The following is a 24918-nucleotide window of genomic DNA, read 5'->3' as shown; positions in this document are numbered from 1 at the left end:
TCTCTGGGAGTTTTTTGCCGTTTGATATTACGTGGAGGTGGGAGGTCTCTTGTTGACCAGTGTCCTGATATTGGCTCTCCCACCTCAGAAGCACAGCCCTGACGCCTGGCTGGAGCACCAAGAACCTGTCCTCCATACGGCTCAGAATAAAAGGGAGGAAAAAAAGAAAGAAGAAAATAAGATAAAATAAAGTAAAATAAAATAACGTTATTAAAATAAAAAATAATTATTAAGAAACAAATTTTTTAAGTAAAAAAAAAAGGACAGACAGAACACTAGGACAAATTGTAAAAGCAAAGCTATGCAGACAAAATCACACACAGAACCATACACATACATACTCAGAAAAAAAGAAAAAGGGAAAAATATATATATATCGTTGCTCCCAAACTCCACCTCCTCAATTTGGTGATTCGTTGTCTATTCAGGTATTCGACAGATGCAGGGTACATCAGGTTGATTGTGGAGATTTAATCCGCTGCTCCTGATGCTGCTGGGAGAAATTTCCCTTTCTCTTCTTTGTTCGCACAGCTCCTGGGGTTCAGCTTTGGATTCGGATCCGCCTCTGCGTGTAGGTCACCTGAGGGCGTCTGTTCTTTGCTCAGACAGGACAGGGTTAAAGAAGCAGCTGATTCGGGGACTCTGGCTCACTCAGGCCGGGGGGAGGGAGGGGTACGGATGCGGAGCGATCCTGCGGCGGCAGAGGTCGGCATGACGTTGCACCAGCCTGAGGCGCACCGTGCGTTCTCCCAGGGAAGTTGTCCCTGGATCCCGGGACCCTGGCAGTGGCGGGCTGCACAGGCTCCCAGGAGGGGAGGTGTGGATAGTGACCTGTGCTTGCACACAGGCTTCTTGGTGGCGGCAGCAGCAGCCTTAGCGTCTCATGCCTGTCTCTGTGGTCCCCGCTGATAGCCCCGGCTCCCACCTGTCTCTGGAGTTCCTTTAAGCAGTGCTCTTAATCCCCTCTCCTTGCCCACCAGGAAACAAAGAGGCATGAAAAAGTCTTGTGTATCTTAGGCAGCTCCAGATTTTTTCCCGGAATCCCTCTTGGCTTGCTGTGGTGTACTAGCCCCCTTCAGGCTGTGTTCACACAGCCAACCGCAGTCCTCTCCCTGGGGTCTGATCGAAGCCTGAGCCTCAGCTCCCAGCCCCCGCCCACCCCGGTCGGTGAGCAGACAAGCCTTTTGGGCTGGTGAATGCTCATAGGCACTAATCCTCTGCGGGAATCTCTCTGCTTTGCCCTCCACACCCCTGTTGCTGCGCTCTCCTCCGTGACTCCGAAGCTTCCCCCCTCCGCCACCTGCAGTCTCCCCCCACGAAGGGGCTTCCTAGTGTGTGGAAATCTTTCCTCCTTCACAGCTCCCTCCCACTGGTGCAGGTTCCGTCCCTATTCTTTTGTCTCTGTGTTTTCTTTTTTCTTTTGCCCTACCCAGGTACGTGGAGAGTTTCTTGCCTTTTGGGAGGTCTGAGGTCTTCTGCCAGCGTTCAGTAGGTGTTCTGTAGGAGTTGTTCCATGTGTAGATGTATTTCTGACGTATTTGTGGGGAGGAAGGTGATCTCCACGTCTTACTCTTCCGCCATCTTGAAGCTCCTCCCTGATTCTTTTTGCTTTATGTTATTTGGGATTATTTGGATTCTTTTAGAATATGTCCTTTTACTTTGATATTCATAAGTTTGACAGTGAATGTGCGTATATGATAATTTTTTATTTTTCCTTTTGGCACTCTGTGTACTCTTGTAATATGAGATCTTTCATCTTTAATATTGGTGTATTTAACCTCTTATTTTTGTAAATATTTTTTTCTGAACATTTTATTTTTTTCTTAGCATCATGTTAAATAGATGTTAATATACTTTTGTGTTTATTTATCTTTTGTTACTTTAAAAATATAATATTGCTACTCTTTTTAAAATCCTTATTCTACCATGTACCTCCTGCCCCAGACTCTTCCTTCCTAGACTTTTATTCTTTTTTATTTAACATCTTTATAGGAGTATAATTGCTTTACAATGGTGTGTTAGTTTCTGCTGTATAACACAGTAAATCAGCTATGCATATACATTTAACCCCATATCTCCTCCCTCTTGCATCTCCCTCCCACCCTCCCTATCCCACCCCTCTAGGTGGACACATAGAACCGAGTTGATCTCCCTGTGCCACTCGGCTTTTTCCCACTAGCTATGTATTTTACATTTGGTAGTGTATATATGTCCATGCCACTGTCTCACTTCGTCCCAGCTTACCCTTCCCCCACCCCGTGTCCTCAAGTCCATTCTCTACATCTGCGTCTTTATTCTTGCCCTGCCCCTAGGTTCTTCAGAACCTTTTTTTTTTATATTCCATATACGTGTGTTAGCATACAGTATTTGTTTTTCTCTTTCTGACTTACTTCACTCTGTATGACAGTCTCTAGGTCCATCCACCTCACTGCACATAACTCAATTTCATTTCTTCTTATGGCTGAGTAATATTCCATTGTATATATGTGCTACATCTTTTTAATCCATTCATCTGTCGATGGACACTTAGGTTGCTACCATATCCTGGCTATTATAAATAGTGCTGCAATGAGCATTGTGGTACATGACTCTTTTTTTTTTTTATTGTTGTACTTTTCTGCAATTCTTGTTTTTTTTTTTGGTAACATATTTATTGAAGTATAATTGCTTCACAATGCTGTGTTAGTTTCTGCTTTATAACAAAGTGAATCAGCTACAGATATACACACGTTCCCATATCTCCTCCCTCCTGCATCTCCCTCCCTACCCTCCCCATCCCACCCCCCCAGGCGGTCACAAAGCACCGTGCTGATCTCCCTGTGCTATGCGGCTGCTTCCCACTAGCTATCTATTTGACATTTGGTAGTGTATATATGTCCATGACACTCTCTCACCCTGTCACATCTCACCCCTCCCCCTCCCCATATCCTCAAGTCCATTCTTTAGTAGGTATGTGTCTTTATTCCCATCTTGCCACTAGGTTCTTCATGGCCTTTTTTTTCCCTTAGATTCCATATATATGTGTTAGCATACTGTATTTGTTTTTCTCTTTCTGACTTACTTCACTCTGTATGACAGATTCTAACTCCATCCACCTCATTACAAATACCTCCATTTCATTTCTTTTTATGGCTGAGTAATATTCCATTGTATATATGTGCCACATCTTCTTTATCCATTCATCCAATGATGGACACTTAGGTTGCTTCCATGTCCTGGCTATTGTAAATAGAGCTGCAATGAACATTTTGGTACATGACTCTTTTTGAATTATGGTTTTCTCAGGGTATATACCCAGTAGTGGGATTGCTGGGTCGTATGGTAGTTCTATTTTTAGTTTTTTAAGGAACCTCCATACAGTTCTCCATAGTGGCTGTATCAATTTACATTCCCACCAACAGTGCAAGAGTGTTCCCTTTGTTCCACACCCTCTCCAGCATTTATTGTTTGTAGATTTTTTGATGATGGCCATTCTGACCGGTGTGAGATGATACCTCATTGTAGTTTTGATTTGCATTTCTCTAATGATTAATGACGTTGAGCATTCTTTCATGTGTCTGTTGGCCATCTGTATATCTTCTTTGGAGAAATGTCTATTTAGGTCTTCTGCCCATTTTTGGATTGGGTTGTTTGTTTTTTTGTTATTGAGCTGCATGAGCTGCTTGTAAATCTTGGAGATTAATCCTTTGTCAGTTGCTTCATTTGCAAATATTTTCTCCCATTCTGAGGGTTGTCGTTTGGTCTTGTTTATGGTTTCCTTTGCTGTGCAAAAGCTTTTAAGTTTCATTAGGTCCCATTTGTTTATTTGTGTTCTTATTTCCATTTCTCTAGGAGCTGGGTCAAAAAGGATCTTGCTGTGATTTATGTCATAGAGTGTTCTGCCTATGTTTTCCTCTAAGAGTTTGATAGTGTCTGGCCTTACACTTAGGTCTTTAATCCATTTTGAGTTTATTTTTGTGTATGGTGTCAGGGAGTGTTCTAATTTCATACTTTTACATGTACCTGTCTAATTTTCCCAGCACCACTTATCGAAGAGACTGTCTTTTCTCCACTGTATATGCTTGCCTCCTTTATCAAAGATAAGGTGAACATATGTGTGTGGGTTTATCTCTGGGCTTTCTATCCTGTTCCGTTGATCTATATTTATGTTCTTGTGCCAGTACCAAACTGTCTTGATTACTGTAGCTTTGTAATATAGTCTGAAGTCAGGGAGCCTGATTCCTCCAGCTCCATTTTTCTTTCTCAAGATTGCTTTGGCTGTTCGGGGTCTTTTGTGTTTCCATACAAATTGTGAAATTTTTTGTTCTAGTTCTGTGAAAAATGCCTGTGGTAGTTTGATAGGGATTGCATTGAATCTGTAGATTGCTTTGGGTAGTAGAGTCATTTTCACAATGTTGATTCTTCCAATCCAAGAACATGGTATATCTCTCCATCTATTTGTATCATCTTTAATTTCTTTCATCAGTGTCCTATAATTTTCTGCATACAGGTGTTTTGTCTCCTTAGGTAGGTTTATTCCTAGATATTTTATTCTTTTTGTTGCAATGGTAAACGGGAGTGTTTTCTTAATTTCACTTTCAGATTTTTCGTCATTAGTGTATAGAAATGCAAGAGATTTCTGTGCATTAATTTTGTATCCTGCTACTTTACCAAATTCATTGATTAGCTCTGGAAGTTTTCTGGTAGATCTTTATGATTCTCTATGTATAGTGTTATGTCATCTGTAAACAGTGACAGCTTTACTTCTTTTCCAGTTTGGGTTCCTTTTATTTCTTTGTCTTCTCTGATTGCTATGGCTAAAACTTCCAAAACTATGTTGAATAATAGTGGTGAGAGTGGGCAACCTTGTCTTGTTCCTGATCTTAATGAAAATGGTTTCAGTTTTTCACCATTGAGGACGATGTTGGCGGTGGGTTTGTCATATATGGCCTTTATTATGTTGAGGAAAGTTCCCTCTATGCCTACTTTCTGTAGAGCTTTTATCATAAATGGGTGTTGAATTTTGTCGAAAGCTTTCTCTGCATCTATTGAGATGATCATATGGTTTTTCTCCTTCAGTTTGTTAATATGATGTATCACGTTGATTGATTTGCGTATATTGAAGAATCCTTGCATTCCTGGAATAAACCCCACTTGATCATGGTGTATGATCCTTTTAATGTGCTGTTGGATTCTGTTTGCTAGTATTTTGTTGAGGATTTTTGCATCTATGTTCATCAGTGATATTGGCCTGTAGTTTTCTTTCTTTCTGGCATCTTTGTCTGGTTTTGGTATCAGGGTGATGTTGGCCTCGTAGAATGAGTTGGGAAGTGTTCCTCCCTCTGCAATATTTTGGAAGAGTTTGAGAAGGATAGGTGTTAGCTCTTCTCTAAATGTTTGATCGAATTCGCCTGTGAAGCCATCTGGTCCTGGGCTTTTGTTTGTTGGAAGATTTTTAATCACAGTTTCAATTTCAGTGCTTGTGATTGGTCTGTTCATATTTTCTATTTCTTCCTGGTTCAGTCTCGGTAGGCTGTGCATTTCTAAGAATCTGTCCATTTCTTCCAGGTTGTCCATTTTATTGGCATAGAGTTGCTTGTAGTAATCTGTCATGATCGTTTGTATTTCTGCAGTGTCAGTGGTTACTTCTCCTTTTTCATTTCTAATTCTATTGATTTGAGACTTCTCCCTTTTTCTCTTGATGAGTCTGGCTAATGGTTTATCAATTTTGTTTATCTTCTCAAAGAACCAGATTTTCGTTTCATTGATTTTTGCTATTGTTTCCTTCATTTCTTTTTCATGTATTTCTGATCTGATCTTTATGATATCTTTCCTTCTACTAGCTTTGGGGTTTTTTTGCTCTTCTTTCTCTAACTGCTTTAGGTGCAAGGTTAGGTTGTTTATTCGAGATGTTTCCTGTTTCTTGATGTAGGCTTGTATTGCTATAAACTTCCCTCTTAGCTTTTGCTGCATCCCATAGGTTTTGGGTCGTCGTGTCTCCATTGTCATTTGTTTCTAGGTATTTTTTGATTTCCCCTTTGATTTCTTCAGTGAACACTTCGTTATTAAGTAGTGTATTGTGTAGCCTCCATGTGTTTGTATTTTTTACAGACCTTTTCCTGTAATTGATATCTAGTCTCATAGCACTGTGGTCAGAAAAGATACTTGATACGATTTCAGTTTTCTTAAATTTACCAAGGCTTGATATGTGACCCAAGATATGATCTATCCTGGAGAATGTTCCATGAGCACTTGAGAAAAATGTGTATTCTGTTGTTTTTGGGTGGAATGTCCTATAAATATCAATTAAGTCTATCTTGTTTAATGTATCATTTAAAGCTTGTGTTTCCTTATTTATTTTCATTTTGGATGATCTGTCCATTGGTGAAAGTGGGGTGTTAAAGTCCCCTACTATGATTGTGTTGCTGTCGATTTCCCCTTTTATGGCTGTTAGTATTTGCCTTATGTATTGAGGTGCTCCTATGTTGGGTGCATAAATATTTACAATTGTTATACCTTCCTCTTGGATCGATCCCTTGATCATTATATAGTGTCCTTCTTTGTCTCTTGTAATAGTCTTTATTTTAAAGTCTATTTTGTCTGATATGAGAATTGCTACTCCAGCTTTCTTTTGATTTCCATTTGCATGGGATATCTTTTTCCATCCCCTCACTTTCAGTCTGTATGTGTCTCTAGGTCTGAAGTGGGTCTCTTGTAGACAGCATATATATGGGTCTTGCTTTTGTATCCATTCAGCCAGTCTGTGTCTTTTGGTGGGAGCATTTAATCCATTTACATTCAAGGTAATTATCGATATGTATGTTCCTATTCCCATTTTCTTAAATGTTTTGGGTTTGTTATTGTAGGTGTTTTCCTTCTCTTGTGTTTCTTGCCTAGAGAAGTTCCTTTAGCATTTGTTGTAAAGCTGGTTTGGTGGTGCTGAACTCTCTCAGCTTTTGCTTTTCTGTAAAGGTTTTAATTTCTCCATCAAATCTGAATGAGATCCTTGCTGGGTAGAGTAACCTTGGTTGTAGGTTCTTCTCCTTCATGACTTTAAGTATATCCTGCCACTCCCTTCTGGCTTGCAGAGTTTCTGCTGAAAGATCAGATGTTAACCTTATGGGGATTCCCTTGTTTGTTATTTGTTGTTTTTTGCTTGCTGCTTTTAATATGTTTTCTTTATATTTAATTTTTGAAAATTTGATTAATATGTGTCTTGGCATGTTTCTCCTTGGGTTTATCCTGTATGGGACTCTCTGTGCTTCCAGGACTTGATTAACTATTTCCTTTCCCATATTAGGGAAGTTTTCAACTATAATCTCTTCAAATATTTTCTCAGTCCCTTTCTTTTTCTCTTCTTCTTCTGGGACCCCTATAATTCGAATGTTGATGCGTTTCATGTTGTCCCAGAGGTCTCTGAGACTGTCCTCAGTTCTTTTCATTCTTTTTTCTTTATTCTGCTCTGCAGTAGTTATTTCCACTATTTTATCTTCCAGGTCACTTATCCGTTCTTCTGCCTCAGTTTTTCTGCTATTGATCCCATCTAGAGTATTTTTAATTTCATTTATTGTGTTTTTCATCGTTGCTTGGTTCCTCTTTAGTTCTTCTACATCTTTGTTAAATGTTTCTTGCATTTTGTCTATTCTATTTCCAAGATTTTGGATCATCTTTACTATCATTATTCTGAATTCTTTTTCAGGTAGACTGCCTATTTCCTCTTCATTTGTTAGGTCTGGTGTGTTTTGACCCTGCTCCTTCACCTGCTGTGTGGTTTTTTTGTCTTCTCATTTTGCTTATCTTACTGTGTTTGGCGTCTCCTTTTCACAGGCTGCAAGTTCGTAGTTCCTGTTCTTTTTGGTATCTGTCCCCAGTGGCTAAGGTTGGTTCAGTGGGTTGTGTAGGCTTCCTGGTGGATGGGACTAGTGCCTGTGTTCTGGTGGATGAGGCTGGATCTTGTCTTTCTGGTGGGCCTGTCCACGTCTGGTGGTGTGTTTTGGGGTGTCTGTGGCCTTATTATGATTTTAGGCAGCCTCTCTGCTAATGGATGGGGCTGTGTTCCTGTCTTGCTAGTTGTTTGGCATAGGGTGTCCAGCACTGTAGCTTGCTGGTCGTTGAGTGAAGTTGGGTATTGATGTTGAGATGGAGATCTCTGAGAGATTTTCACTGTTTGGTGTTACGTGGAGCTGGGAGGTCTCTTGTGGACCAGTGTCCTGAAGTTGGCTCTCCCACCTCAGAGGCACAGCCCTGATGCCTGGCTGGAGCACCCAGAGCCTTTCGTCCACACGGCTCAGAATAAAAGGGAGAAAAAAATAGAAAGAAAGAAAGAAAGAAAGAGGATAAAATAAAATAAAATAAAACTATTATAATAAAAAATAAGAAAAAAATTATTAAGAATAAATGTATTCAGAAAAAAATTTTTTTTAATTTTTAAAAATAGATTTATTAATTATTTGTAGTAAAAAATAAGAAAAACTTATTAAGAAAAATATTAAGAAAAAAATGTTTAATTTTTTGAAATAAAAAATATGAAAAATCTTATTAAAAATTTTTAATTTCTAAAAATAGAAAATAAGGAAAAAATTATTAAGAAATCATTTATTAGGAAAAAAATTTTTTTTTGAGTAAAAAAACAAAAATAAACAAAGAAAACAAAAACAAAACAAAACAAAAAAAACACGGACGTACCTAACCCTAGGACTAATGGTGAAAGCAAAGCTATACTGACAAAATGTCACCTAGAAGCATACACATATACACTCACAAAAAAAGGAAAAGGGGAAAAATTAATATCTCCTGCTCCCAGAGTCCACCTCCTGAATTTGGGATGATTCGTTGTCTATTCAGGTATTCAACAGATGCAGGCACATCAAGTTGTTTGTGGAGCTTTAATCCGCTGCTTCTGAGGCTGCTGGGAGAGATTTCCCTGTCTCTTCTCTGTTCGCACAGCTCCCGGGGTTCAGCTTTGGATTTGGACCCGCCTCTGCGTGTAGGTCGCCTGAGGGCGTCTGTTCCCCGCCCAGACAGGACGGGGTTAAAGGAGCAGCTGCTTCGGGGGCTCTGGCTCACTCAGGCCGGGGGGAGGGCGGGGTACAGAGGAGGCGGGGCGAGCCTGCGGCGGCAGAGGCGTCGTGACATTGCAGCAGCCTGAGGCGCGCCGTGCGTTCTCCCGGGAATGTTGTCCCTGGATCACGGGACCCTGGCAGTGGCGGGCTGCACCGGCTCCCGGGAAGGGCAGTGTGGAGAGTGACCTGTGCTCGCACACAGGCTTCTTGGTGGCGGCAGCAGCAGCCTTAGCGTCTCCCGCCTGTCTCTGTGGTCCGCGCTGATAACCGCGGCTCACGCCCGTCTCTGGGGTCCGTGCTGTTAGCTGCGGCTCGCGCCCGCCTCTGGGGTCCGCGCTGATTGCCGCGGCTCGTGCCCATCTCTGGAGCTCGTTTAGGCGGCACTCTGAATCCCCTCTCCTCGCGCGCCGCAAAACAAAGAGGCAAGGAAAAGTCTCTTACCTCTTCGGCAGCTGCAGACCTCTTCCCGGACTCCCTCCCGGCTAGCACCGAAGCCCGAGCCTCAGCTCCCAGCCCCTGCCCGCCCTGGCGGGTGAGCAGACAAGCCTCTCGGGCTGGTGAGCACTGCTCGGCCCTGAGCCTCTGTGCGGGAATCTCTCCGTTTTTCCCTCTGCGCCCCTGTTGCTGTGGGATCTGTGCTGATAGCCGCGGCTCACGTCCGTCTGTGGGGTCCGCGCTGATAGCCGTGGCTCGCGCCCGTCTCTGGAGTTCATTTAGGCGGCGCTCTGAATCCCCTCTCCTTGCGCGCCGCGAAACAAAGAGGCAAGAAAAAGTCTCTTGCCTCTTCGGCAGCTGCAGACTTTTTCCTGGACTCCCTCCAGGCTAGCACTGAAGCCCAAGCCTCAGCTCCCAGCCCTGCCCTCCCCAGCGGGGGAGCAGACAAGCCTCTTGGGCTGGTGAGTGCTACTCAGCACCGATCCTCCGTGGGGAAATCTCTCCACTTTGCCCTCCGCACCCCTGTGTCTGTGCTCTCCTCCGTGGCTCCGAAGCTTCCCCCCTCTGCCACCCACAGTCTCTGCCCACGAAGGGGCTTCCTAGTGTGTGGAAACCTTTCCTCCTTCGCAGCTCCCTCCCACTGGTGCAGGTCCCGTCCCTATTCTTTTGTCTCTGTTATTTGTTTTTTCTTTTGCCCTACCCAAGTACGTGGGGAGTCTCTTGCCTTTTGGGAGGTCTGACGTCTTCTGCCAGCGTTCAGTGGGTGTTTTGTAGGAGCAGTTCCACGTGTAGATGTATTTCTACTGTATCTGTGGGAAGGAAAGTGATCTCCGCGTCTTACTCTTCCGCCGTCTTGCCCCTCTCTCCATGACTCTTTTTGAATTATGGTTTTCTCAGGGTATATGCCCAGTAATGGGATTTTTGGGTCATACGGTAGTTCTGTTTTTAGTTTTTTAAGGAACCTCCATACTGTTAGACTTTTATTCTGTCTCCTGCTTGCCCCATTATCTGTTGCTCCAGGCATGTGCAGGTAGTGTATGTACTTTATATACTTTATGTACTTTATATACTTCCAACAAACAACACCGAACACAGCTCCAGCCTGAAGAGAGCTCTGAAAGGTGCAAAAGAAGGTTAGCCCCTCAGCCAGGTGTTCAGGAAGCTGCCAGACAAGTCAGAAGACACAATCACAATTCTTTGAGAACAAGGCTTACATTTCCCCCTCTGATAACAGCCAGCCATACCAGGAATGAGAGATATCATCCATCCCCTTAGCTACCTCTGATCTGGGGAATGGGATATAATAGGTGAGTATGCACAAATGTGGTAATGCTCTCTGCTGAAATTTAGCAATTTCTTTCCTGTTTATGTACTCCCTGGTTGTTATATGTTTTTTTTAAATTAAATTCCAGAGTTCGAAAAATTGTTTCTGTCAGTTTTTGACAGCTTAATCATTGTTTTAGTGGAGGTACACTTTTTTGAAGTTTCATACTCTGCTGCTTTTGGTGATGTCACTCTTTGTATTTAACATCACAATTGCATTGATATTTTTACCAAAAAAAACCAAACAACACCACGTCTTCCTTGTTAATAACAGAAAAATTAACCTAGGCATTTCAAGGTTATCAATCAGGAAGAGTAAAATCACTAGGTCCAGTGACATTGTTGGTATTGTTAGTACTGATAATGTTAGAAATGTCCATCTCCATTCCGCCATTTACTAGCTGTATGAACTTGAGCAAGGCAGCCTCTCTGAGCCTCAGTATCTAGTTTGTAAAATGGGAATAATAATAATAGTAGATACCTTGTAGGATTGTAGTGAGAATGAAATAAGATAATGTAGTGTTGGGCAGAAGGCCAGCCAAATAATGATTGCTTAGTGAATGATAACTGTTGTGGTTCTTCCTAAAAATGATTATAGTATAGCTGCTTCTAATCCATGTTGCATCATAATGCAAAAATACCTTAGCAAACTAAGATCCAAATTAAAATATGAAAAGTGGATAAAATATTGATACTAACTACCCTGGCCTTCAGTGAATCTGCTGTTCTGTTCTGGGCTAAGCATCTCCAGTGATGAACTAAAATTGAATGGTATTTTTGGGTGGATGATGGTAGGAAGGCCGTCAAGATATATCTTACCATTGCATTTGCCTTGCTGTCATATTTATGCCTGCATCTGTTAGCTTTAGACTATAAACTCCTAAAACGTGAGGAACACTTATTTAAATTTTTTGTTGTGTGCACTATGTAAGTTAAAAACCTTTTTATATTGCAACAGTGTATCCAATCTAAGAAGGTTGATATGGCAATTTAGAGCAAGGTTTGTTTACTATTGAAACATTCTTAGAGTGACTTTATGGCTCTAGGTGCTTCTCTTGATGGCATTTAGAAAAATATACTGCTCATAAAATGCTTCTAAGAGAGCTGTCAAGTTTCTTCCCAGCATTATTTGAAAACAACTGTTCTAGTCATTGTATGAATTATGGTCACCTTATGAATTTTCAAAGTGCAATTGAAAAGAAGAGTGGATATTTTTAGAAAAAACTCTTGACATGTTTTCAGGGCTCAAATAGATAAATGAGAGGCAGCAAAATTAAGACATTTTTGTGTATATACTTTTGAAGGGGTGCAATATCTTTTGAAAAGTTTCCTTTTGTTTTCATTTGAGAAACTAAGTCAATTGTTTTGGACAATAATTGTGTTACCAGAAATACACATTTGTGTTCTATATGTTGTCTCTGTTCAATAAGACCATGAGGAGATAATGAGTAGAGGTTAGCAGCCTTCTCAGGTTTGAGTGCCATTAGCAGTACTAAACTAACAAAAAAAAAGGCAGAAGAGAAAGAGAAATCTACGAACACATAAGAAGAGAGCAAAAGGAGGTAGCAAAGAGATAAAGAGGAGTTACCCATGTTGAGGGGAGTGGCACATTGCTATCAGCCTGAAATGTGCGTGTTTACCTACCTCTGCAGCAGAAATTAACTTTTAGCATGCTAGAAAGAGACTATGGATAAGCCAAAAGGAATTTAAAATGCACAAAACCAAATACCTTCTTCAAAATACCTTTTCCATCTAGTGCTCAGCAGGAACTCATTAGGTATCATTTGTAAGCCCTGGAGTTGAGTTTATGTTTATATCAGTACTTTTAGTATGTACCTGTGTTAATAAGCAAAGATTATGTCACATATTTCCTACCAAAGGACTGCCTGTTATTAGATTTTGTTGGAGTGCATATAAAGAAAGCTAAAGTATTTTGGATATGACCTGCATAGGTGAGCCTTGCAGAATGACCCGAGTAAATGAAAATCCTATCTTGTATGAGTTTAGGGTAATTTTCCAGGTAATTTGCTCATCAGTGGCAATCTGATACATCTGTAAAAGGCAACAAACATAAATGAGAGCATTTACAGAAAAGTATAACTAAACAAAGTGGCAGGTCTGCTACTGATCCAAATGGTCCAGCTATGGAACTTAAAGTTAAGAAATGTGCTTGAGAGTTTTCTTCCACATCCATATTAGTAAACATAAAGACTGAAAGTTGAAACTGTAAAGTAGCAAAAAAATAGGTCCAATTCCACTTTCTCAACTTCTTTTGCATTATCTCAGCATTCCAGCTGCAGTGTGAAATGTATGGTAATGTCTCCATTCTGTGCACAAACACAATAGGGCTAGGAATCTTAGAAGCACTGAGAGATTCATACCAATTTCCTAAAGTTCTAATGAACGAGCCCAGTGAAATAATTCACTATTAAATGTGTCTAAAATACGCCCTTGGTGAATTACTCTTAGTGTGATAAGGTTCTCTTTATGCGTTTTCCCCCTAATTTCATGATTTAAAATGAATTGGTTCTGAAGGTTCTTGTTGTTGTTGTTGTTTTTCTTTCTTTTTTTAAAATACTTTTTAACATTCAGTCATTAGTTTTTATTGCTCTGAATTTGGCAAATGTCTTGTAATTCTTTGTTACTTTATTAGCAAACAGCATGGAATTTCACACCACTTAGATGAAACATATGAAGCAGAGAACAGGTTTCATGATGACAAAAGTGTGATAATAAATGAGTTTCTTATATGAATGGGGAACAAGGTCTAAACTTTCTTCACAGAAGTTGCCTAAACAAACATAAAAACTATGAAGAGTTTTTGCACAAACTGCTAAATAGGCCTTGCTGCTGGTGTTATGCCCTCAGAGATGTAAAAATTTGGTAGATAAAAGGAAAACTGGTTGAGGAAGAGGGGAATTCTGTGGATAATTTTTGTTCATGAGTTGATTTTCTGTGATGGTGGTGGTGGTGATTTTTTTGTGGAGGTGTTTTCTTTTGTTTTGCTATGGCGTTCTCAGAATCCTTAGAGGCTGCAGGGATTTTAGAAATCATCCAGAGCAGGAGGTGGCTGTAGGGAATTTTAGAAATCATCTAGAGCAGGAATCAGCAGTCTATGGCCATTGAGCCAAATTCAGTATGCCACCTATGTTTGCGAGGCCTCTGTGCTAAGAATTTTTTTTACATTTGTTAATGGTTGGGAAAACAATCAAAAGAAGAATAATTTTTTGTGACAGATGACAATATGAAATTCAAATTTCAGTGTCTGTAAATAAAGTTTTATTTGAGCACAGCCACACTCATTCATTTGAGTGGCACAAAAACAGCCACAGCTGTTTTTGTGCCACAGTGACAGAGTTGAGTAGTTGTGACACAGGTTATATGCCTGCAAACTCTAAAATATTTGCTTTCTGGCCCTTTAGAGAAAAAAAATTGCTAATCCCTGTTCTAGAGTCATCAAATTTTATAGCAATGTAGTTCAACCTGATGGTTTTGTGATTTTTTTTAACATCTTTATTGAAGTATAATTGCCTTACAATGGTGTGTTAGCTTCTGCTTTATAAAAAAGTGAATCAGTTATACATATACAATATGTTCCCATATCTCTTACCTCTTGCATCTCCCTCCCTCCCACCCTCCCCATCCCACCCCTCTAGCTGGTCACAAAGCACCGAGCTGATCTCCCTGTGCTATGCGGCTGCTTCCCACTAGCTATCTATTTTACATTTGGTAGTGTATATATGTCCATGACACTCTCTCACCCTGTCACATCTCACCCCACCCCCTCCCCATATCCTCAAGTCCATTCTCTAGTAGGTCTGTGTCTTTATTGCCATCTTGCCACTAGGTTCTTCATGGCCTTTTTTTTTTTCCTTAGATTCCATATATATGTGTTAGCATACTGTATTTGTTTTTCTCTTTCTGACTTACTTCACTCTGTATGACAGTCTCTAACTCCATCCACATCATTACAAATACCTCCATCTCATTTCTTTTTATGGCTGAGTAATATTCCATTGTATATATGTGCCACATCTTCTTTATCCATTCATCTGTCGATGGACATTTAGGTTGCTTCCATGTCCTGGCTATTGTAAATAGAGCTGCAATGAACATTTTGGTACATGACTCTTTTTGAATTATGGTTTTCTCAGGGTATATGCCCAGTAGTGGGATTGCTGGGTCGTATGGTAGTTCTATTTTTAGTTTTTTAAGGAACCTCCATACTGTTCTCCATAGTGGCTGTATCAATTTACATTCCCACCAACAGTGCAAGAGTGTTCCCTTTTCTCCACACCTTCTCCAGCATTTATTGTTTCTAGACTTTTTGATGATGGCCATTCTGACCGGTGTGAGGTGATACCTCATTGTGGTTTTGATTTGCATTTCTCTAATGATTGATGATGTTGAGCATTCTTTCATGTGTCTGTTGGCAATCTGTATATCTTCTTTGGAGAAATGTCTGTTTAGGTCTTCTGCCCATTTTTGGATTGGGTTGTTCGTTTTTTTGTTATTGAGCTGCATGAGCTGCTTGTAAATCTTGGAGATTAATCCTTTGTCACTTGCTTCATTTGCAAATATTTTCTCCCATTCTGAGGGATGTCTTTTGGTCTTGTTTATGGTTTCCTTTGCTGTGCAAAAGCTTTTAAGTTTCATTAGGTCCCATTTGTTTATTTGTGTTCTTATTTCCATTTCTCTGGGAGCTGGGTCAAAAAGAATCTTGCTGTGATGTATGTCATAGAGTGTTCTGCCTATGTTTTCCTCAAAGAGTTTGATAGTGTCTGGCCTTACACTTAGGTCTTTAATCCATTTTGAGTTTATTTTTGTGTATGGTGTCAGGGAGTGTTCTAATTTCATACTTTTACATGTAGCTGTCCAGTTTTCCCAGCACCACTTATTGAAGAGGTTGTCTTTTCTCCACTGTATATGCTTGCCTCCTTTATCAAAGATAAGGTGAACATATGTGTGTGGGTTTATCACTGGGCTTTCTATCCTGTTCCATTGATCTATATTTCTGTTTTTGTGCCAGTACCAAACTGTCTTGAGTACTGTAGCTTTGTAATATAGTCTGAAGTCAGGGAGCCTGATTCCCCCAGCTCCATTTTTCGTTCTCAAGATTGCTTTGGCTATTCGGGGTCTTTTGTGTTTGCATACAAATTGTGAAATTTTTTGTTCTAGTTCTGTGAAAAATGCCATTGGTAGTTTGATAGGGATTGCATTGAATCTGTAGATTGCTTTGGGTAGTAGAGTCATTTTCACAATGTTGATTCTTCCAATCCAGGAACATGGTATATCTCTCCATCTATTTGTATCATCTTTAATTTCTTTCATCAGTGTCTTATAATTTTCTGCATACAGGTCTTTTGTCTCCTTAGGTAGGTTTATTCCTAGATATTTTATTCTTTTTGTTGCAATGGTAAACGGGAGTGTTTTCTTAATTTCACTTTCAGATTTTTCGTCATTAGTGTATAGAAATGCAAGAGATTTCTGTGCATTAATTTTGTATCCTGCTACTTTACCAAATTCATTGATTAGCTCTAGTAGTTTTCTGGTAGCATCTTTAGGATTCTCTATGTATAGTATCATTTCATCTGCAAACAGTGACAGCTTTACTTCTTGTTTTCCAATTTGGATTCCTTTTATTTCTTTGTCTTCTCTGATTGCTGTGGCTAACACTTCCAAAACTATGTTGAATAATAGTGGTGAGGGTGGGCAACCTTGTCTTGTTCCTGATCTTAGTGGAAATGGTTTCAGTTTTTCACCATTGAGGACAATGTTGGCTGTGGGTTTGTCATATATGGCCTTTATTATGTTGAGGAAAGTTCCCTCTATGCCTACTTTCTGCAGTGCTTTTATCATAAATGGGTGTTGAATTTTGTCGAAAGCTTTCTCTGCATCTATTGAGATGATCATATGGTTTTTCTCCTTCAATTTGTTAATATGGTGTATCACATTGATTGATTTGCGTATATTGAAGAATCCTTGCATTCCTGGGATAAACCCCACTTGATCATAGTGTATGATCCTTTTAATGTGCTGTTGGATTCTGTTTGTTAGTATTTTGTTGAGGATTTTTGCATCTCTGTTCATCAGTGATATTGGCCTGTAGTTTTCTTTCTTTGTGACATCTTTGTCTGGTTTTGGTATCAGGGTGATGGTGGCCTCGTAGAATGAGTCTGGGAGTGTTCCTCCCTCTGCAATATTTTGGAAGAGTTTGAGAAGGATAGGTGTTAGCTCTTCTCTAAATGTTTGATAGAATTCACCTGTGAAGCCATCTGGTCCTGGGCTTTTGTTTGTTGGAAGGTTTTTAATCACAGTTTCAATTTCAGTGCTTGTGATTGGTCTGTTCATATTTTCTGTTTCTTCCTGGTTCAGTCTCGGCAGTTTGTGCATTTCTAAGAATCTGTCCATTTCTTCCAGGTTGTCCATTTTATTGGCATAGAGTTGCTTGTAGTAATCTCTCATGATCTTTTGTATTTCTGCAGTGTCAGTGGTTACTTCTCCTTTTTTATTTCTAATTCTGTTGATTTGAGTCTTCTCTCTTTTTCTCTTGATGAGTCTGGCTAATGGTTTATCAATTGTGTTTATCTTCTCAAAGAACCAGATTTTAGTTTCATTGATTTTTGCTATTGTTTCCTTCATTCTTTTTTCATTTATTTCTGACCTGATTGTTATGATTTCTTTCCTTCTGCTAGCTTTGGGGTTTTTTTGTTCTTCTTTCTCTAATTGCTTTAGGTGCAAGTTTAGGTTGTTTATTCGAGATGTTTCCTGTTCTTGAGGTAGACTTGTATTGCTATAAACTTCCCTCTTAGCACTGCTTTTGCTGCATCCCATAGGTTTTGGGTTGTCGTATCTCCATTGTCATTTGTTTCTAGGTATTTTTTGATTTCCCCTTTGATTTCTTCAGTGATCACTTCGTTATTAAGTAGTGTATTGTGTAGCCTCCATGTGTTTGTATTTTTTACAGATCTTTTCCTGTAATTGATATCTAGTCTCATAGCGTTGTGGTCAGAAAAGATACTTGATACGATTTCAATTTTCTCAAATTTACCAAAGCTTGATTTGTGACCCAAGATATGATCTATCCTGGAGAATGTTCCATGAGCATTTGAGAAAAATGTGTATTCTGTTGTTTTGGGGTGGAATGTCCTATAAATATCAATTAAGTCCATGTTGTTTAATGTATCATTTAAAGCTTGTGTTTCCTTATTTATTTTCATTTTGGATGATCTGTCCATTGGTGAAAGTGAGGTGTTAAAGTCCCCTACTATGATTGTGTTGCTGTCGATTTCCCCTTTTATGGCTGTTAGTATTTGCCTTATGTATTGAGGTGCTCCTATGTTGGGTGCATAAATATTTACAATTGTTATACCTTCCTCTTGGATCGATCCCTTGATCATTATATAGTGTCCTTCTTTGTCTCTTGTAATATTCTTTATTTTAAAGTCTATTTTGTCTGATATGAGAATTGCTACTCCAGCTTTCTTTTGATTTCCATTTGCATGGGATATCTTTTTCCATCCCCTCACTTTCAGTCTGTATGTGTCTCTAGGTCTGAAGTGGGTCTCTTGTAGACAGCATATATATGGGTCTTGTTTTTGTATCCATTCAGCCAGTCTGTGTCTTTTGGTGGGAGCATTTAATCCATTTACATTCAAGGTAATTATCGATATGTATGTTCCTATTCCCATTTTCTTAAATGTTTTGGGTTTGTTATTGTAGGTGTTTTCCTTCTCTTGTGTTTCTTGCCTAGATACGTTCCTTTAGCATTTGTTGTAAAGCTGGTTTGGTGGTGCTGAACTCTCTCAGCTTTTGCTTATCTGTAAAGGTTTTAATTTCTCCATCACATCTGAATGAGATCCTTGCTGGGTAGAGTAATCTTGGTTGTAGGTTTTTCTCCTTCATCACTTTAAATATATCCTGCCACTCCCTTCTGGCTTTCAGAGTTTCTGCTGAAAGATCAGATGTTAACCTTATGGGGATTCCCCTGTGTGTTATTTGTTGTTTTTCCCTTGCTGCTTTTAATATGTTTTCTTTATATTTAATTTTTGAAAATTTGATTAATATGTGTCTTGGCGTGTTTCTCCTTGGGTTTATCCTGTATGGGACTCTCTGTGCTTCCAGGACTTGATTAACTATTTCCTTTCCCATATTAGGGAAGTTTTCAACTATAATCTCTTCAAATATTTTCTCAGTCCCTTTCTTTTTCTCTTCTTCTTCTGGGACCCCTATAATTCGAATGTTGGTGTGTTTCATGTTGTCCCAGAGGTCTCTGAGACTGTCCTCAGTTCTTTTCATTCTTTTTTCTTTATCCTGCTCTGCAGTAGTTATTTCCACCATTTTATCTTCCAGGTCACTTATCCGTTCTTCTGCCTCAGTTTTTCTTCTATTGATCCCATCTAGAGTATTTTTAATTTCATTTATTGTGTTTTTCATTGTTGCTTGGTTCCTCTTTAGTTCTTCTACGTCCTTGTTAAATGTTTCTTGCATTTTGTCTATTCTATTTCCACGATTTTGGATCATCCTTACTATCATTATTCTGAATTCTTTTTCAGGTAGACTACCTATTTCCTCTTCATTTGTTAGGTCTGGTGTGTTTTGACCCTGCTCCTTCACCTGCTGTGTGGTTTTTTGTCTTCTCATTTTGCTTATCTTACTGTGTTTGGCGTCTCCTTTTCACAGGCTGCAGGTTCGTAGTTCCCGTTGTTTTTGGTATCTGTCCCCAGTGGCTAAGGTTGGTTCAGTGGGTTGTGTAGGCTTCCTGTTGGAGGGGACTAGTGCCTGAGTTCTGGTGGATGAGGCTGGATCTTGTCTTTCTGGTGGGCCTGTCCACGTCTGGTGGTGTGTTTTGGGGTGTCTGTGGCCTTATTATGATTTTAGGCAGCCTCTCTGCTAATGGATGGGGCTGTGTTCCTGTCTTGCTAGTTGTTTGGCATAGGGTGTCCAGCACTGTAGCTTGCTGGTCGTTGAGTGAAGCTGGGTCTTGATGTTGAGATGGAGATCTCTGAGAGATTTTTGCCGTTTGGTATTACGTGGAGCTGGGAGGTCTCTTGTGGACCAGTGTCCTGAAGTTGGCTCTCCCACCTCAGAGGCACGGCCCTGATGCCTGGCTGGAGCGCCAAGAGCCTTTCATCCACATGGCTCAGAGTAAAAGGGAGAAAAAATAGAAAGAAAGAAAGAGGCTATAATATAGTGAAGTAAAATAAAGCTATTATAAAGCAAAGCTATACAGACAAAATCTCACCCAGAAGCATATACATATACACTCACAAAAAAAGGAAAAGGGGAAAAATTAATATCACCTGCTCCCAGAGTCCACCTCCTGAATTTGGGATGATTCGTTGTCTATTCAGGTATTCAACAGATGCAGGCACATCAAGTTGTTTGTGGAGTTTTAATCCGCTGCTTCTGAGGCTGCTGGGAGAGATTTCCCTGTCTCTTCTTTGTTCGCACAGCTCCCGGGGTTCAGCTTTGGATTTGGACCCGCCTCTGCGTGTAGGTCGCCTGAGGGCGTCTGTTCCCCACCCAGACAGGACGGGGTTAAAGGAGCAGCTGCTTCGGGGGCTCTGGCTCACTCAGGCCGGGGGGAGGGAGGGGTACAGAGGAGGCGGGGCGAGCCTGCGGCGGCCGAGGCCGGCGTGACGTTGCACCAGCCTGAGGCGCGCCGTGCGTTCTCCCGGGGATGTTGTCCCTGGATCATGGGACCCTGGCAGTGGCGGGCTGCACCGGCTCCCGGGAAGGGCAGTGTGGAGAGTGACCTGTGCTCGCACACAGGCTTTTTGGTGGCGGCAGCAGCAGCCTTAGCGTCTCCTGCCCGTCTCTGGGGTCCGCGCTGATCGCCACGGCTCGCGCCCGTCTCTGGAGTTCGTTTAGGCGGCACTCTGAATCCCCTCTCCTTGCGTGCCGCAAAACAAAGAGGCAAGAAAAAGTCTCTTGCCTCTTTGGCAACTGCAGACTTTTTCCCGGACTCCCTCCCGGCTAGCTGTGGTGCACTAACCCCTTCAGGCTGTGTTCACGCCGCCAACCCCAGTCCTCTCCCTGCAGTCCGACCGAAGCCCGAGCCTCAGCTCCCAGCCTCGTCCGCCCCGGCGGGTGAGCAGACAAGCCTCTCGGGCTGGTGAGCGCTGCTCGGCGCCGAGCCTTTGTGCGGGAGTCTCTCCGCTTTGCCCTCCGCACCCCTGTGGCTGCGCTCTCCTCCGTGGCTCCGAAGCTTCCCCCCTCTGCCACCCGCAGTCTCTGCCCGTGAAGGGGCTTCCTAGTGTGTGGAAATCTTTCCTCCTTAACAGCTCTCTCCCACTGGTGCAGGTCCCGTCCCTATTCTTTTGTCTCTGTTATTTCTTTTTTCTTTTGCCCTACCCAAGTACGTGGGGAGTTTCTTGCCTTTTGGGAGGTCTGACGTTTTCTGCCAGCGTTCAGTGGGTGTTCTGTAGGAGCAGTTCCACGTGTAGATGTATTTCTACTGTATCTGTGGGAAGGAAGGTGGTCTCCGCGTCTTACTCTTCCGCCATCTTCTCTGTGAACCCCGTTTTTGTGGTTTAATGAATGAATACTTAGCTGATGCGAGCTGCCCAAGATCCTTGAGCTATTTATTCATTCATTCAACACACATTTATTGAATATCTAACACAATGAAGGAAATCCTTTTATCCTTCAACTTACAGTTGAGAAATATAATTACAAAATCTAAGAAGTCAGTCTAACATTTTCTCTCCTCTCCCTCTCCTCCTCTTACCCCTCAGGTCCCCCACCCACCTCCCCCCTTACTTCCTCTCCTTTTCTCCATACCCCTCCCCCCACAGCTAGTTTCTAAGAAGTTGGGAAGAAAACCAAGTTTAAATAACATTTATTTCAGACTTTTAAACTTTTAAAGTAAGTTAAATGTAATTTTAAATTATGTTTCTCTTTAAAAATGTATCAAGAGCTTAATTTTAAATGTTTTAAGTTTATAATGATCAGATGATAACAATATTCATGCATGACTGTTTGATACTGTTAAGCATTACATGCATCATGGATGGGTAATTGTAAACTTAGTTCTGTTTCCAAAGCCTCAGGAATGCAGAATATATAATTGACTCCAAAATCCCTGATGGGTTGACAATTTATAAATTACTCTTTAATCTCTGTTTATTATTAGGTAATTCTTCAAGTGTCATAAACACTGAACATAACTTGTACTATGAAAGCTAACTATTCTAAAAAAGGATGCAATCATATTTAGTAATCACTAAAGAGTTATTTAATAGGATTATTTTTAGTAAAATTGAATTTTTACCTTAAAGGAAAAATGCAATTGTAATGGAATAGGTTTTGATTTTATTAGCCTCCGATGCTTGAATCTTAGTCTCATTTATGTGGAGGTAGTTCTGTCTGCTAGATTGATGGTTTTAGTGCTGATAAAATTTTTGTAAATAATAATTGAATGTCTACACAGAGCAAGATATTGTGCCTATGCAATTGTCTATCGAGGATTAATATTTTTATTAATTAGTGGACAGATAGTTCTGTTCTAGATGAGAGCGTACATTATTATGCTTGGATGCCACAGAATCCTTGACTTTTAGGTTCTTCCAGAATTTCTTCTTTTTTTAGGTAAAATAAACATGACTCTCCAGTGTTTTAACTTACATGCCTCTTCAAATGGACTGGCAGATTGTCATTTTCAGAATACTGCATTTGTATGGTATCTGTGAACAGTAGTCATGTCTGTTATTTTCAGTAATATATGATTTATTTCTGTGTGTGTCTTTGGAGGGATGGTGTTATAAATAAATTCAGAGGCTAGATTTATTGAAGAAATAAACACAAGCTTCTCAATTAAGATTTTTAAAATCCAAGTAATAACTGAAGCATTTTCACTTTATTCCATAAAAATCACAGAATTTTAGAGTTGAAAGGGACCTTAGAGAGCATCTAGGCCAACCCTCTAATTTTCAAATCAAGTTTCAAAGAATTAATCATCTTGTTTTCCCTTGTTGCCCTCCTCCATTTAAGTTTTTTGTTGTTGTTGTTGTTTGTTTTGCTATAAACCCCTTCCTTCAGAGTTGTAAAAGTAGAGTTAATCCCTAACTTACAAATATATTGTGTTTCAGAAGTGTTTGTAAGTCTGTTGTTTAGAAGTCAGAACATTTTTTTCCATAGAAACAATATTTTAATTAGTGGTGGGACTAGCCCTCAAAAGGAGTTAACACATTATGTGACTGTTGTTTTTGTTTTTGCTTTTGCAATGAAAGATGTTTTAAATAATCAATGCTGATCTTCTCTGGGGAACAGGAAGGAGATGGCATTGTAGAGGAGCATGTCAGGGGCTTTCTTTTTATCTGTTATTTCTTAGGTGGGGTAGCGAATACATGTTGTGTTCATTATATTGTTTTGTGAGCTTTTTATATGCCTGATATAGTTCTTAATTTTACAATGCTATCTTAGTAATAAAAGTTCAGTTTGAATGTGAACATTTAAAAATTATTTACCTTGAATCCTGATGCATAAGGGAAACATGGTTTGATTAGAGAAGGATAGAGATAGCTAGAAATTTTGAAGGGGTTTTATGGGTACTTTCAAGGGCTTAGATTTTTTGATAAATTATCTTTATTTTGACCAATATCATTTTAGAAAGTATGTTTTTGCTGTTAATTTAAATGTGTCATCAACATTTATCTTTTACCTATTGGCCATATATAGGCAACGTTTCGAGAGAGAATAAAGCAGGTGGATAGTCATTGTGAGATAGCTGGGTAAATTTTGAAAGACAAAGAAGATTAAATTGCATATGCATGTGCAGACATATGCGAGATCTTGCTTGAAATATAGTTACTTGAACTGGGGGCTTATGAAAAATAGGAAAATGAGGGAGTAAAGCTTGTATGAGGTCTGAGTAGGGTGAAAGACAGTGAGGAAAACAATTGAGTTAAGCACCAGAAAGGTATCATTGACAGTAGAAGGCTTATAGAGGTTTGAGGGTACATGGCATGTTGTAGGAGCTTGGGTTTGGCAAGACAGTGTGCAAATAGCTATTAGTATTTTTGAAATTTTTATAATTCAGGGAATGCCTTATGTATTTACAAGTATACATAAACAGGAACCGCTACCATTCATTACATTCTAGGAAGCAACTGAGTTAATTTTCTCAATAATTTGGTTAGCTTTTTTGTGTGTATGGAGGTTGTTTTTTGGTTGATTTAATTTTTGCTCTTTTGCAGTATACAACATTGACTTTTATATAATGACATTAATCCATTTGTACAACTCATGTATAGCTTAGGGAAAACCTAAGTACTACCTGCCTTTTGAGAGATTCTTGACCTAAGAAGCAAATTTTTCTTCACTAAATTGATGGTGCATTTTAGAAGGATGCGTGTCCATTCTACAGATGTCTATTTTTTTATTCTGCTTTCTTTCAACTCCACTTCTGGAATATTATCAAGACAAAAAATTGGCCCAAGAATCCATCACCTGGTTACAAACCTTGGCAAAAGTGATCTTGTGACCAGTATCTAAATTTAGCGTTCACATTAAGACTAAAGAGGGATCACACACAAGGTAGAACATAATAAAATACAGTAAAGAGAGGAGTGTTTGAAAAGATCATAGAAGCCATTTAAGAAAGAAATGGGGTTGAAGACTTCATCGGAGACTTTCAGAAACAAAGAGAAACCTAGAGAGAAAGAGGGTAAAAAGAAAGTACAATTTGACACTTTTAATGGGTAATAATTTACTTTATATCTGGACCACACATTTTATTTTTTACCTTTTTAGGTATGTATTAGAAACATAACCATCTTTCTAATATTGGCTATGGTTTTAGTTTTATGTATGTTTATGGACAATAAAAGAAATCTATGAACATTAACTGTCCACTCTGAAACTTCTTCCCTCTTTTTTTTTCTCTTCTGCAGATCTCAGAGTCATTAAGACATACCACATGGCAGAGACTAGGAAAAGGCAATTCAAGACAGTTATTAGACGCTACAAGGGTAAGATGAAGCAGACACTTCTACATATAGCTAGGAAAAAGGTGTAAGCCCATGGAGCATTTTCCAATTTATACTACATATTTTATATTTTCCAAATAATTTCCCTTTTTATTTTTTTTCTAAGTACTGGCAAGATGAATAAGAAG

The 24918-nt window shown here is 39.9% G+C and overlaps 1 protein-coding gene across 1 annotated transcript in view; it reads left to right on the top strand.

Annotated features, from left to right (window-relative positions):
• The window catches only part of ABCB7 (ATP binding cassette subfamily B member 7), a 150756-nt gene that overhangs the window by 50240 nt on the left and 75598 nt on the right, over positions 1-24918 (top strand). Inside the window, exon 2 of the mRNA XM_057537985.1 lies at positions 24695-24772. Within this exon, the coding sequence (XP_057393968.1) occupies positions 24695-24772 (78 nt within the window). The remainder of the gene's footprint in view (positions 1-24694; positions 24773-24918) is intronic.

This window comes from Balaenoptera acutorostrata, chromosome X, assembly GCF_949987535.1.
Source record: "Balaenoptera acutorostrata chromosome X, mBalAcu1.1, whole genome shotgun sequence".
Taxonomy (NCBI): Eukaryota; Metazoa; Chordata; class Mammalia; order Artiodactyla; family Balaenopteridae; genus Balaenoptera; species Balaenoptera acutorostrata.
Note: the sequence above shows the minus strand (reverse complement) of the source record. Positions and strands in the feature narration are given on the sequence as shown.